The 14,977-nt window shown below is 46.9% G+C and overlaps 1 protein-coding gene across 1 annotated transcript in view; it reads left to right on the forward strand.

Annotated features, from left to right (window-relative positions):
• MAP3K15 (mitogen-activated protein kinase kinase kinase 15) overlaps positions 1-14,977 on the forward strand; it is a 92,228-nt gene that overhangs the window by 75,752 nt on the left and 1,499 nt on the right. Inside the window, exons 20-27 of the mRNA XM_045855863.1 lie at positions 3,530-3,687; positions 7,826-8,009; positions 8,912-9,068; positions 9,612-9,786; positions 10,475-10,660; positions 11,292-11,397; positions 12,497-12,716; positions 14,388-14,500. Coding sequence (XP_045711819.1) covers positions 3,530-3,687; positions 7,826-8,009; positions 8,912-9,068; positions 9,612-9,786; positions 10,475-10,660; positions 11,292-11,397; positions 12,497-12,716; positions 14,388-14,500 — 1,299 coding nt within the window. The remainder of the gene's footprint in view (positions 1-3,529; positions 3,688-7,825; positions 8,010-8,911; positions 9,069-9,611; positions 9,787-10,474; positions 10,661-11,291; positions 11,398-12,496; positions 12,717-14,387; positions 14,501-14,977) is intronic.

Below are 14,977 nucleotides of genomic sequence, written 5' to 3' on the forward strand. Positions count from 1 at the left end.
CCATAGTCTCCATGATGAGCCCCCTCAGTGATCCCCACCTCCTGGTACTCACAGCCTTGTGTAATTTCCTCCCCTTGAATGAAAGCTAAACTTAGTGACTCACTTCTAATGAATCAAATAAGGCAGAGCAGTGATGTGTGACCTGGAGGCTAGGTCAGAAAAGGCAGTGGGTCTTCTCTTTTGCATCACTTGCTCTGGGGGAAGGTATGATTGGAGCCACCCTATTGAGGATTACACTAGGAAGAAACTAGAGGCTCTTCCCAGCTCCCACATGAGTGCATGGGCTTGGAAGTGGATCCTCCATCTGGGTGCTCCATTTTATTTATTACGGTATTCCTAGGGCAACCATCCATTCCCTGTAAACAGTTGAACCTTCAGGTGACTACAGCCCCCACTGACATCTTTGCTGTGGTCTAAGATGAGACAGCCTGGGCCACATCCACCCAGCCCAGCAGTCCCTGGATTCCAACAGTCAGAAATTGTGTGAGATCCTAAGTGTTGTTTTAAGCTGCTGAAGTTTGGGGTAATCTATTATGTAGCAATAAATAACTAATATGGATGTCATCGCTAAGTCCTTGCCTTTAGAAAGAGTGGTGTTCACTATGATTCCCTATAAAGAAAGTTTCCCAGTTTATCATTAAGTAATTTAATCCTCCAGTCATGAAATAGTTGTACTAAGGTGGACATTTAGTTGACCAGAGTCAATAAGCTGTTGCATTTTGGTTTAGAGCTATCTACTGTTGAATAACTTGGTAAATTTAGTCTCTTGCTCTTTTAAGAATTAACTTTTAGTAAAAAAAAAAAAGAATTAACTTTTAGTGATTGTGTTAGTCAGGGTCCAAGCAGGAAAATTGAAATCACCCCAGGTATTTTTACAGGGACAATTTAATAGAAAGAACTGTTTACTGAGACTGAGTTATCAGTAAGCAGTCTATAGCCCTAGGCCTTGGCGTGGTGTGCACAGAGAGTTTCAGACCTCTCATGAGGCAGTGGCACTGGGCTGGAACAGGTAACTCTGAGGAAGCAAGATGAAGCTGGTTCTGGAAGTGCAGTCATACTTCACTACTCATCGGCTTCAGAACTTGTCAAGCCCTGTACTCGTCACATTTTGATGAGAAAAAAATGTTTCAGCACTTGGCACTTGCTCTGGACTTGCTAGAATTTGTATGAGTCACAACACTGCCCTGCAAGAGAAAATGATTTATCATTCGTGTACTCATAAGTTTCAGCACTTGTTACAAGTTCCAAACCGAATTAACGACGAGTACTGGAGTACAACTGTATTTGGATGACCGAGAAAGCTAGAAACTGAAGCCAAGCGCTGTCACTGGAACTTGCAAAGTGAAGCTTGGTCAGAGGAACAGTTTGTAGATGAGGAAGGAGCAAGTAACCAATCTTTTCTTCCTCCATCCTTCCAGACTCTCTCACTCTCTAGTGCCACCTACTGGGAGAGCCTAATAGGGAGCAGCTGGCAAAGCAGAAACGTGGTTTGTAGACTCTCAGACCCAGCATCACAGAGCAGAACTACGAGATAATAACAAGAAACAGCACAGTGTCAAATCTTTCCTTAATGAATGAACTAGGGATTAGTCAGAAGGCACATTTCCTGCCAAAGCCTCTCCCTCGGTGCTTCATAGCAGCAGGAGCCTGAAGGGGATATTGTGGCACTGGAAGTTCCCTTCCTGGGACTCTGGGAATGCTGAACAGCACATCAAATGCTGAGCTTTTTCACCTTGCCCAACCTTGCAGCCATCTGAACATTTGCCCACCAGCAGGCTTTCAGCTGGGAGACCAAAGCTGTCATGCCTGCCCTGCTGCTCTGTTAGACTCACTGATTCAATGCGATTTAACTTTAAAATAGTAAGAAATAAAGACAGTTTTTACCATTTTAAATTAAAATCCATTTCTTCATTCTAACCAGCCACGGTTATGTGTGGTCAGTGGCTAACATAATGAACAGCACAGAATAGAATATTTCCACTATTGCCAACATTCTATTGGTCAGAGTTGTCCTAGACCCTCTCAAAGGCTCATAGGAAGGAAAAGTGCTACTAAGACATTGATCTTCAAGAGGAGGATGTAGCAGGTAGCATCTCCATATGTTTTTTAAACCAATGAGCTTTTTCTTCAATGATCAAGACCTGGGGAATGTGATTTGGTTGGTGATCTTCTAGAGACAGGCACTTGAATTTTCTCTGTACATCAGTGATCTTTATTCACACCTTGGCCCATGTCATCTCTGAGTTTGCTGCTTAGTAGAAACCTCTTTGCCAGCATATAATGTCTGCTGCTGTTGCTTCTACACTTCCCCTTTCCTCAGGCTTAGTTTCTAAGAAAACCAAAGATTTTACTGTCAGAACCCTTGATTGTCCTCTCTGTTTCCATCTCTCCAACAGCCCTTCAACAGCCCCTCCTCCCTGTCTGATCACCACCTCCCCTGTGACAACTTCTGGTGGCTCATGAGCCCCAGGAGAAAGGTCCAAAGCCTTCGGAATACATCTCTGCACCCTAGCCACTGCCTCCTTCGTTCTTCCCACCCCTGCCCTGTGTCAGGCATCGCTTGTAGTTCCCTGGACTCAATCTGTACTTCACAGCCATGGGCCTTTGCTTAATCTCTTCCGGTTACTTGGAAGTCCTCCGATCCTTTTGTCCACTTCTTTGACCTTTGTGGCAGGGGTCTAGTTCACTGGCACCCCCAGCTGCTGCCCCTTTGGATCCGTCACCATGTTCATGGGAGGTCATGCTTTATCCCAACTATTCCTAGCCAGGGGGTACTAGAACAAATATGGGACTCTGCCACTGGGCAGCTTTGGGATTCCGCACTGGCATGGCTGGAGCTAGCTCAGGGCTGCTGTGCTATCTGAAACCCTTCCTACTCAATTCTTCCTTCATCCTGTCCTTTTCCAGAGGCATCAGACGTGCATTGCAGTTCTACAGCTCCCCCTGCCCATCCTGCTCCCTCCTCTTTTATTCTCCATATACCTTATCCCCAATAAATCTTTCATAAGTCTAATCCTATCTTAGCATTTACTTCTCAGAGACCCATACTGACCCAGCCATATCTTTCCCTGGTTCAAACCAGACAGAATCAAGCAAGTTGTTATCCATATTTTTGAAGCCCTATGTGTACATACTTGTTATAGTACTTACTATATTTTACCATTGCCACTGTATCACCATCATCATCACCATGTCTGTCTCCTCCACTAGGCAGCTCCCAAAGGTCCTGCACTGTGTTTCTTACATTGTGGTGTCCCTCTGTCTGGCTTGTGTTAATATGTGCTTATTAAATTTGGCCCACTTATCCTTCATGGGGCTGAGTGACCCTCTCTCAACATGATTAGTATTAAAGGAAGACATGTTGCATGTCTCTGGTTAAGAAAAGATGCAACCATATCATTTATGCATGAGACCAGGCCCCATCTGTCATTAATATGAGAGTTAGAGTTCACACTCTTGTTTACTAATGATCTGCTTAGTTTTTACACAATAATGTGCCCACAATGTGTGTTTTCTTTTTTTCCAATAGGCACTCTGCAGTACATGGCACCTGAGATTATCAATCAAGGACTTCGCGGGTATGGCTCCCCAGCTGATATCTGGTCCCTGGGCTGCACCGTCATTGAGATGGCCACCGGCAGGCCTCCATTCTTTGAGCTCGGTGATCCTCAAGTGGCATTGTACAAAGTAAGACATGTTTGGTGATTTAGTTGCTGGTGTTGGGGAAATGTCATGAAAATCAAAATGTCCTTCCAATCCAGAAACCCCTCCACAAAGACAGAAGAGAAAGGAAGCAGTTTTATTGTAGAACAGGCATTCAGCCAGAGTATGCTGTGCATCATAGGCAATCCGCTAAGAGATGACAAAGACAGAAATAACTGTCATCCTTTTATTGAATCAAGCAGTACAACCCTTTCCATCTGTGTTCTCAAGAGAAATGCTAACTAGCTCTCAGGTGCGAGGGCTGGGTAGTGCCATTGGTCACAATAGCACACCAGACATTCATTGGGGTGACCATCTCTGTTTTACCCAAAGGAAAAATAACCTCAGATCTTTAAGATAGGTGGTAGTTTTAAAGCGAGGTGCCACTGAAGTTGGGCTCTTATACTCCAACAGACACCAGGAGACAGAGGCATCTCCTTGATGGGGGTATTCAAAGACATGGCTCCTGGGTCCTTGAGAAAAACATTCCCAGCAAGAGGCTTACTTACCTTTTTAAAATATTGACATATACCTCAAAGAGGGAGAACTTACATGTCTTGTAAAGTAAATATTCTAAGAAAAGAGGGATGCCTCTTCCCTTATTTTTGCAGGAAGAATTAAGCCTCTTATTTTGAATCGGTATTTGCTCTTGTACTGGGTAAGACTCAAAGTCCACATGGGTCTGTGTCTTTGGAGAACAGGTTTCTGAGTGAGTTTGGGACAGATGGAACTTTGAGTGTCTGGTGATGTTTTTGTTGTCATTCTGAAAACCCTCCCAGAATTAATTTAAAACATTATTAAATAAATAAAAATAGAAAATAAAACCCTTCCACAGCTAACAGGAAGGGCAACCCATGCACACGGAGGCCCACGTAGGACCATTGGCCACTGTGGGTGGGGTTTTACCACTGGGCATGCTCCCTTAAGGACGTGACATACTTGCTAGTGACTCCAAGGGAACCTGATGCCAGGACAGCCCTGTGTGTCCAAGGTCAGGTCTGCAGCTTCTGTCTCTTGTACGCTTGGAAAAGTTGAAGAGGGCTGTAGTGTTAAGAGTCCATTACCAGCCATGACCTTTTGTGGAGCCTTTTTGTTTGGTCCAAGGCTAAGAAGGAAGGTCAAAGGACCGAAGGTCAAATGGCCACTGCTTATGGACAGTGAGGCTGCAGTGCATAAAAGCAGACTAGTGTAATGTGATTCTAGAATGTAATTTCTTCCTTCTTGCCTCTCAGCCCACCTGCATGTCCGCTGGGCCTCCAACTCAGCCTAGTTGCCAGAAAGAACTGAAAAGCATGAGTGCAGGTTTGTGCCCGTGAGCCAAGTCCAGCCCATGGTGCTGTGGGTGCTGTGGCTGCTTTCCTCAAGCCTAGCCCCTGCAGAAGGTTCTCAGAGCTCCCCACCTTCCCAGCAGCTGTCAGGCAGCTCTAAAGCCAAGAACTGAAGTCGACAAGTGTCCTTTGGCATCTGCAATCCCAACAAGACCCTGACTACCAGGGCTGGAGGACAACAGAGATCTCCCCTAGCCCTTCATGTCTATCCATGATCGAGACAACTGGGGCCATTGAAGATCTTACCTGCTGCTTCAGTCATAGGCCTCAGAATAAATAGTAGCTGGTACTGAGAAAAACATCAGGGCCAGCCTGAGAGCCATGGCTGGCCACTGATCTGCTCTCAACTACCTATAACACTCAGGAAACCTATCTGGAGGCTGTGACTTGCTCAGTTCATCCATAGGGCATGAGTCACTCCCCTCTATCTCTTCCTCATGTTTCTGGTTAGTTAATTAGCTATACAAAGTCTTTGAAAATATATTGAGTTTTTAGGTTGGCATGTAAGGTCAGTCTTTACTACAGATTAGAAAGGTACTATTAAATAATGTCTCCTGTGTTCTCTCTGTGAAGACTGTAGAAATTATTTTTGGGACCCCTATAATCCTTCAGAAAAATTTCAAGAAACTTCTGGGTAGTATCGAAAATGAAACCCATAAGGGAGTTACCCCCTAAAGTGGCTGTTATGGATTTAATTGTGTCCTCCAAAAAAAGATATATTGAAGATCTAATCCCCTAGTACCTCAGAATATGACATTATTTGGAAACACAGTCTTTACAGAAATAAGTTAAAAAGGGATCAGTCACATGGACCTAATCCCACATGACTGGTGTCCTTATAAAAAGGGGCAATTTGGGCACAGGCACAGACACTCACAGAGAGAACATGTGAAGAGACACAGAGAGGTGGCCGTGTGAGAGTGGAGACAGAAATCGCAGTGACGCATCTGCAAGCCAAAGAACACCAAGCATTGCCAGCCACCACCAGAAACTGGGAAGAAGAAAGGCAGGCTTCTCCCCTAGAGAGACAGAGCTTGGCTGACACCGAGGTTTCAGACTTTTAGCCTCCAGAGCTATGAGACTAGATTTGTTATTTTAAACCACCCACTTTATTCATGGCAGCCCTGAAAAACCTTTGAGTTAAGGGAGAAGCACCTGTAAAAGTAGTGTAGTTTCAGGGTGCTAGGGTGCCACCCATGTTTGTTTTCTTTCTGAGACCCAGGGGAGTAGCCACCCCTTACCTCTTTGGGTTCTTGTCCTGAATTTCTGTCTCTGGTCCTTGTTCTCTCATGTCCCTACCCCTGAAGTGAGGAGTGCCACTTGTAATGCACCCTGCATTTCAAATTTTGGGGGTTGAATTCCATCCAGTGTTTAGTGTTCTCAGAATCCAAAACTTGTTTTCAAATTTTTATTGTGTTAAGAACACATAACATGAGGTCTACCCCTTAACAGACTTTCCAGCACACAGTAAGTACAGTCTTGTGGACTCCAGGTATGATGCTATGTAGCAGGTCTCCAGAATGGTCTCATCTTGCTTAACTGGAACCTTATGCCTTTTGGTTAGTAACTCCCCATTCCCCGCTCCCCCAACCCAAACTCTTGAGCCCATGACAAGAAGCGTGTCAGAAAGTGTAAGTGCATCCTGGTCAAGGGACTTGTGGATGTGAAGTAGAAAGGCCATTCTCTGCAGCTCCCAGATCTTGTTTAGGGTGTAAGCGAGGCTTCACCAGCCCCGGGGGTGCTGAGGAGCTAGAAATGGGGTGGATCTGGGGACCAGAAGGGCTTACACCCAGGCCTTATCTGGTGGGCTTCAAAAAGATGCAGGGAAGATTGCAAACTTTAAGACAAGGACTAAGAAAAGAGAGCTGCCCCTGATGGGGACAGTTATGCAGGATGGGTTATGCAAGATAGATGATCAGGACTTCTGGAAGCATTGCCATGTCACAGTGTCATGTGACAGCTCAGTCCCGACCTCTGCTCCCCTCCACAGGGACAGAGAGCCTTTAGCAGGACAAGGATGAGCTGACCAGAAGTGGGAGCTGAAATAGAAATTGTAGCAGTAGCCTGAAGAGGAAAGGGCAGTGCCCCTTCCTTGGACAGTTGTACCCCATGGGGATAAGGGTATGGTTCATGAGGGACTAGCCTCCAGGTTTGGTCTGCACGTGTTTTACAGCTGGAGGTAGAAGATTTGGGCTGCGAATGTGCAGACCTTAGAGGTCAGTAGGCCATCCTTTGGGGACTCTGTGTATGAGGGAACAGATCACAGGTGCCTCTGGACCTCCTCAGTTAGAGCATCCTGCTGCAGGCTCTGGTCCCAGCCTCATCTCAATTATCTTCTGTGTAGCAAACCACTGCAAAACTATAGAGGCTGAGAACAATCACTTTTTATTTCCCATGATTCTGTGGCCTGACTATTGGCTCTCTGTCTGGTCTTACCCAGACTCACTTATGTGCTGGCTTGGCTGGGGCAGGATGCTCTCAGAGGCCCTCATCTATGTGGCCCTTCACCCTGGGTGTCCCCTCAGCATGGTGGTTTCAGGGCTCCAAAAGGACTTGCAGCAGAAGCCCCAGGGCTTCTTAAGGCCTAGGCTCTGAAACTCCCCCATCATCATTTCCCCCACAATCTACTAGGGAAAGTCTAAGAGGCCAGTGGGGCTTGGACACAGGTGCAAGTCATTTAGGTGCTGCATCCCCAGCCCCTCAGGATGGCAAGTGGGGAGCTTTGTATTGAAGGCATATACACTAGGTTCCCTGAGGCCTCACTGTCTCATCGACCACTTCTCCCTTAAATGCAGGTGGGGATGTTTAAGATCCACCCTGATATTCCAGAAGTCCTTTCAGCTGCAGCCAGAGCCTTCCTTTTACGCTGTTTTGAGCCAGAACCCCGCAGACGTGCCACTGCCACTGACCTGCTCAAAAACAGTTTCATAAGCCAGGTGAACAAATGTAAGAAGACCCAGACGGCTCCCAAGCCATCAGGTGAGGCCTATCAGGACAGCTGGGTGACCTACTGGGCCCCTGGGTTCTGTGTTGAGAGAGCAACAGCTCTCCAGAGTGCCGAGCGAGCCCATACTGCACCCATTTTTGTGAAGAGTGGCAGGAGGTGGGCTGGTGCAGCAGGTGTGGGGTTGTCAAAACACAACCAATGAATGTCCTTTGATTTCCTAATGGAGATGGAGGAAGCCCCACAGGTGACAGTGATGCCGCCTCCCAACCTTGTTAAAGTCTTTTTGGGGATTGTGTCAAGGAGGGAAGCCACAGGGACCGTGGCTGGAGTTTTGTGTCTTCCCCACCTGCAAGGCATAGTGCTTCATTTTAGGAGCCTAGCCTGTTCGCTTGTGCGGCTCCTTACCTGGATTGAAGGACATGTCTGGAGTTTGCCTGTGACGGCTGTCCTGCAGTCCACTGTAGCCAAGCGATGCCTTCTAAGGCAGTAAGTCCTACTGGCAGGGACCTAAGAGTGGCCCCTGAAAATGAAGCCATTCTTTTTTCCCCTGGTGTGGCTAGGATCTGAGGCAGAACAGAGTACCTTAGCATATTGCTCCCAGAGGGTGACTTGCTACATCAGTGTTGCCCGCAGGCTGGTCAGAACCCAGAACCTTAGGCCCATCACAGACATGCTGAAGCAGAAACCACATCTTACCAGGATCCTTGGGTATTTGTTCGTACCAGTTAAAACAGCAGAGGCTTACAAAGCCCCAGCATGGGTCCTCGCTCAGCCTCCTGTCTCCATCTCTGAGCTTCCCCACCCCAGCATTTTCCCTCTCTGAGCCTTTCTCCAGGCATCCTCCCTTTCTTAGCTCCCCCTTTTGCACCCACCCTCTCTGAGCCTTCCCCTACCTCTCTGAGCCTCCTCCTCTTCATCTTTGCCCCCCACACAGAGGATTTCCAGTCCATTGCCCCGGCCCTGGACATGGGTGAGTGCATGGACCACAGCAGCAAGGAGTGTGACCCTGAACCCCTGGAGTTGGAGGAGCAGCCTGCCAGGTCCATCGACACAGTCTGGGAGCCCAATCATGATATCTGCCACCTGCTCAGGTATTGCTTGTCCTGTCCTTTTGCTTTTGGCCTGTGAGGGCTGCTTATTCAGGGGGGAGGGGTGGGTGAAATACCTCCCAGGTCAAAATCAGTTGGATGTGAAGGACTTTTGCTTCCTTTCTGATGGATCTGTAGGGTGGCAGGTGGCCAGCAATGGGAGGGGAGGGTGTGGTGTGTTCTCTTACGGGTCTCTCCTCTCCCTTCTTTCTTTCCTTGTTCCCTTCTCTTCTGTCTCCTCTGGCCCTCTTTCCCACCCCCTCCTCCCTCACCACTTCTACCTCCCCAGTTTTCCCTCATTCTCCCTCTCACCCCTCCTCTCCATCCCACCTCCCTTCCCCCTCCCCTTTTCCCTCCCTCTCCCAACAATGCTGCTAAGGAGGATAGAAAACATACTGCATCTCTCCTCCATCAGTCTGCATCCTGTAATTTTATCTTCTTGAAGGCGAGACTGCAGAGTCAGCTCTTAGTCCCTTCCCTCTGGTGTCTTAGAGTAGAGGCTTTGCTCGGGGACATGGGTTGTCTGTCACCTGTGTTTGTCCTCAGTATTCCGGATAATGGCTGTGGCTTAGAAGACCAGATCACAACCTTGTACCCTGAGAGCAGGGAATCAGGCCTCTTCCTGCTGAACAAGGATGACGAGTGCCGTGCCATCCTGTACAGAATCCTCAGGGAGGAGCAGAAGCAGCTGGTTGCCAGGCTGCAGGAGTGCGTGGCCCAGGTACAGGCTAGGGGGAGCATGTATAGGTCCCAGAACAGGGCCAGTGGGACCAAGGTTTCTGCTACCCTGGAACATTTGCAGTGACAATAATCATAGGTATTTCTCAATGTTCATCCCTTCAACAAACAAAAGAAAATACAAAGGGGGAATGAAGAACTCCACTGAAACCAGTTTGCAAAACACTGCGGTGAATCTAGACATGGATGGGGTGGTGCTGCCCCCTGGTGGAAAACAAGCCAAAAGGTAGCACAAAGCCCAGGGACTCCCAGCCTTTGACCTGCTCTGAGAGAACAGCCACCTTAGGGAGAAAGGTTATGGGTGAAAATATTGAAATTATAACTTAGATAACAAAAGGTCCTTTTGGGGAGAGACCACTGGCCCACTCTGCCCCTTCCGACAAAGCCCATCAAGGGGGATCTTACAAGGGGTTAAACAGGATGGCAGGACCATTCCTAAGGGGGCTTAGTTGCATGTGTGCAGGCCAGTGAGGAAAAGGGCCACATAACCCTGTAACAGGAAAGATGGAAGGAATTTCAGGAAGAGAGACCCCATCTCACCTGAGGTGTCCACAGTTCCTTAGCAAATGCATAATGGACAACCTAGTTAATCTAGTTTCCCACAGTACTTGAATTTCCCTTCCTCTCTGACTTAATGAACATGATTTGTGTGTATGTGTGTGTGTGATCAGAGTTCGGAAGAGCTGTACCTCTCAGTCGACCACTTCAAGCAAATAATTAGGTTCTTGAGGGACTTCATCCACTCCCAGGAGGTCAAGGTGATGGCATCCATGATATCAAAGCTAGAGGTGGACCTGGAATTTGACAGCCCGTCCCTTGGTCAGATTCAGCTGGTACTGTTTGGATTTCACAGTGCTGTAAGTACTATATCTGGCCCTAAAAACATGCCAGAAGGCAGGAAGCTCACTGAAACAGCTTATAACAAGCCCATGGAGTTCAATTACCATCTCTCAGTCCCCATCCCTTTTCACCTGTTTACTCCTGAATCCCAGTTTCAGCAGTTCCTTTTAAACACTGAATATGCGAATGCAGGTGAATGGGCCATTTGCATTTGGCTACAAATAGCAGGAGTGTAGAATTTGGGAACAAGTATTCTCTGCCAGCCGACTAGGTTTGGGGTTGAAGCTTATGTGCTTGCCCAAGCAAGTGTGAGTTGTTCCAGGCCTGAGACCGTGTCTGGCTGAGCTTTGTGTCAAGCCCCCAACACAGAGCCTGAAGCTTCAGAGTTGCTCAGTAAGTGGTCGGTGAGTAAGCAGTGAAGAGGCCCAGTACAGTAGATGTGATCACTGTGCCCATCTCCTGGACCCCAGCACCCTTGGGGTCAGCTTGGAGAAAGACTCAGACCAGAAGAAATGTAAGTAGGGCAGAAATCCAGAGCAGCCTAGTTAATGCTGTATCTCAGAGAGTAGAAGCAAATTAGAATTAGTAAAAAGTCATATATTTTTAGAAGTACAATGGACCAGAAATGTGGATTTTTGTGATTTATAGGTAAATGAAATTTTGAGAAACCATGTAAGTAACTGCCACTTGATGTTTGTGATGGACAGCATCATCCAGCAAGCTGTGCTGGCCGCACTCAACATTCTCTTCCCAGGTAAGTGCCTGCTTCTCAGTCAGGGTCAGCTTCAAACTACGGAAAAGACCAGAAATGTCCTCTGCACTCAACAGTTGTCACATTCTCTTTCTCACCTTGGCTATGCTTCTTTGCAATAAAGTAATGCGGTCATAGGCCCTTTGGGGCTAAGATTCTGTGATTCTTAGAATTTATCCTGGTGCTGTATTTCTGTGCTCTGTGGCTCTCTAACCAGGACTAGACTTGTGATCTAAAAGTCAGCATAGATCCTAGAGTGCATCCTTAGGAACACCTGCTGCTGTTTGATGATTTAATGGCTCGATCGATCTCCTCTCTCAAAATGGTGTGGTAGCTCTAGATATCTTTTTTCTTTAGATTTTATTTATTTATTTTTTTAGAGAGGGGAAGGGAAGGAGACAGGGAGAGAAACATCAATGTGTGGTTGCCTCTTGCATACCCCCAACTGGGGACCTGGCCCTCAACCCAGGCATGTGCCCTGACTGGGAATCGAACCGGCGACCCTTTGGTTTGCAGGCTGGCACTCAAGCCACTGAGCCACACCAGCCAGGGCTCTAGATATCTTTTGCTTTTGTTGACTCTGTGTTAGAGCTGCTTAATAGCCAAGTTGATTGTCTTTCATTGATGACTTTCTACAAAGGAAGGCTCGCAACACTTGTGTTGACACTGCTACTTCCTCTCTGGACTTTACTCCCTGTCTTTCTGCCTGCTCCCCTGAATGCATGGGAGCTAGCACAGCTTCCAGAGGCTCCTTAATCCTCGGGGCTGCACTACTTCCAACTCCAAGCAGGCAACTTTTTTGTAGTAAAAGTACAGAGGCCAGGTCAGAAACCTAGCTGTACCTTTTAAAAACTGTCCTTCGCTAACTCACTTAACATCATTAAGATTCAATTTCCTCATCTGTAAATGGGAGGTGATCACCTTTGCACTGCGGAGAATTGAGTGAAATAGTTCCTCTCCGTTTTTAAAATCACAGTCCCAATAGAGTGTCTCATTGGCAGGGCTAGCTTCCGAATAGCCCTGTTTGCTGGCACGGAATGTAAGCTACACAAGACCATGACCTTGTTGAACTGTAGTCCTTGCTTCTTTCATGATTTCGCAGAGCTCCAAGATGAGCCCACCTCCAAGACAGAAGAGGTGAAAAAGGACCTGGTTGAGGTGAACCAGGACTCTCCTCCAGCAGACGGTCCCAGAAGTGCAGCACAGGAGCTACAGGGAGAGGCCACACCCGATTCAGTATTTGCCCCAAATGCCCCGCCCCAGCAGTTCTACCAGCTGGACGTGAATTTTGAGCTGGAAAGTCTCAGGCAGGAGTCCAACAGGTCAGCAGGGGTGGGACAATGACCTGGACCAGCAAGGCAATCGGTTTAGTTGTTGAGTGTCTCACCCAGGTCTCAGAAAAGCATCTTCACCACCAAGGAACTGGGCAAAGGGGTATCCTCAGCTTCAACTGGCAGATTAAATGCCTTCCCTTCTTTAATATTGTAATCCAAGTATAGTGCCCTGCCACAGGTCACACAGCGTTTAGCCATATTAAAGGCAGCAGCATCTTGGAGTTGTGTCTTTTTGCCACATTGGGCCCCTGGCATGGCCTGTAGGTACCTCCAACAGGCTCAGCAGTAGACATCTGCAGCCCACCCCTGCAGAATTTGCCAAATTGAGGATTGGTTAGCACTTTGCAATGGCATGTGGCCCTTAACCCTGATCCTAAGGAAGTCTGCCCCTTCATCTTCGAATCTTTTGTGATTTGTCATGATCCCTGGGAGGGCATTCAGACTGCCCTCCCAGTCAGGGGATCCTGGCACTATTATGATTGTCCCCAAAGAGCAGGTCTGTTTTATTCACCTCCTGACACATAGTAGGTACTCAAAAATTTGTTAAAGAAATAAAATGATTCATTTGTCCTAGGGAAATCACATCATCGATGGCCTATGACAAGTATAAGCCACAGCTATAGCAAACTCAGTATTGGTCCCAGATTATGCCTTTCTGTCATATGGTCATCCGTAATGCTGATTAAGAGTCAACTGGGGAAGATGCCATGTGTAAACACTTTGGAAGAAAAGCAGCATACACCCCTAGGGATCTCTGACATTTAATCTCAAGCAAATGTAATCATTTCTTTTTAGAAAGACCTGGAGTTTTAATGAACTGGTGGTGGTGGTGGCAAAATTTTTTAAGTTTTCAAACTGTAACAAATGAGAAAGTTGATAGTAATACCACTTTTAAAAAACGTTTTTCTGGGAAAGCTTATAATCACCAATTCAAAAAATGTTATATATAGGTTCAAAGGTTATTCTTCCCCACTGTTGAATTAGCAATTAAATAGCAGCCAGCACCAACTGTCAATACTTGACAAGCATGAGTCCCTCCCTACAAAGCACACCTGTCCTTGCGGTATGGTGGTGCCTTCGCTGTTGCTGCACAGAGCAGGAAGATGGCACCTACTGCCCAAAGGGGTGTTGCCTGGGGATATCGGGTCTGTGGGAGCGTGAGACCAGTTCCTGCGCACTGTTCAAAGTCCTGGGCTCCCTTTTGGGCTGCGGTAGGCTCCTCCCACTTTCGCAGCTAGGCTCCTCCCACTTTCGCAGCAGCCTTTCCCATCATCCCCCAGCTGTTCCAGCAGGTGTAAGGCTTCTGCCTCCTTGGCTTCTCCCCCCGGGAGGAGGGAAGAACCTTAGTTTCAGTGATTTCATCTGACGTAGGGAGACAAGATGAAGTTATCAAATCATTTTGACCGAGTTCTGCTGGGTTACCTTTTGGTTCATGACTCATCTTGAGAAAAATATACTCCTGCCCTGAGCGCTGGTCCGTATTCAAGGGGAGAAACATGAGGAATTTGCCCACGTGCAGGCTGAAACCTGATCATGGAACTTTGAAGAAACTAGACTAACCATTAGGATCATGCCACTTTTTTCAATCTTTAATGCTTAACAGATGTTTGAGTTGAATTGGTGTTAAGATTCTCTGGATGGCTTTTTGTTTTTAACCAGACTTTTGGAAGAGCTACTTCAAAAAGAGGAAGAGCGCCAGAGTCTTCTACAGCAAAACGTAGAACAGAAAACTCGGGAATCGTCTCACCTTCAGTCACGATTACAATGTGATAGTGAGTGACTTTCTACTTGCTCTGACTTGGGTGTGTGAGAGAGACCATTTAAAAGCTAATATTCTAGCCAACCTTGGTACAATTGAGATTATTCTGTTAAACCAGTAAGCACTCCAGTAGATTCTGGAATCCTAATCAAAGAAACTACTGGTACATTCAAAAACATGATGGATCACAAAGTGTTATACTAATAACTGAAAGCCAGATTCAAAAGGCTCCATAATACAACTCCATAAATATAGAATATTTATGCAACATTCTGCTAAAGGCAGACAGAACGGGTGGGGAATGATGAAGACCATGAGAACTTTTTGGGGTGATGGAATTTATCTTGATTGTAGTGTTCACATGACTGCTTGTCAAAGTTCATTGTGCTGCACACCTACAAAAGGGTGCTTTACTGCATCACTGCATGTTATACCTCAGTGAACCTGCTGTGTTCATTTAGTGCTGCTCAAACAGGGCTACTGCTAGGTA

The sequence above is a fragment of the Phyllostomus hastatus genome, unplaced genomic scaffold (genome assembly GCF_019186645.2).
Source record: "Phyllostomus hastatus isolate PE091 unplaced genomic scaffold, TTU_PhHast_1.1 phas_scaffold_12, whole genome shotgun sequence".
Taxonomy (NCBI): Eukaryota; Metazoa; Chordata; class Mammalia; order Chiroptera; family Phyllostomidae; genus Phyllostomus; species Phyllostomus hastatus.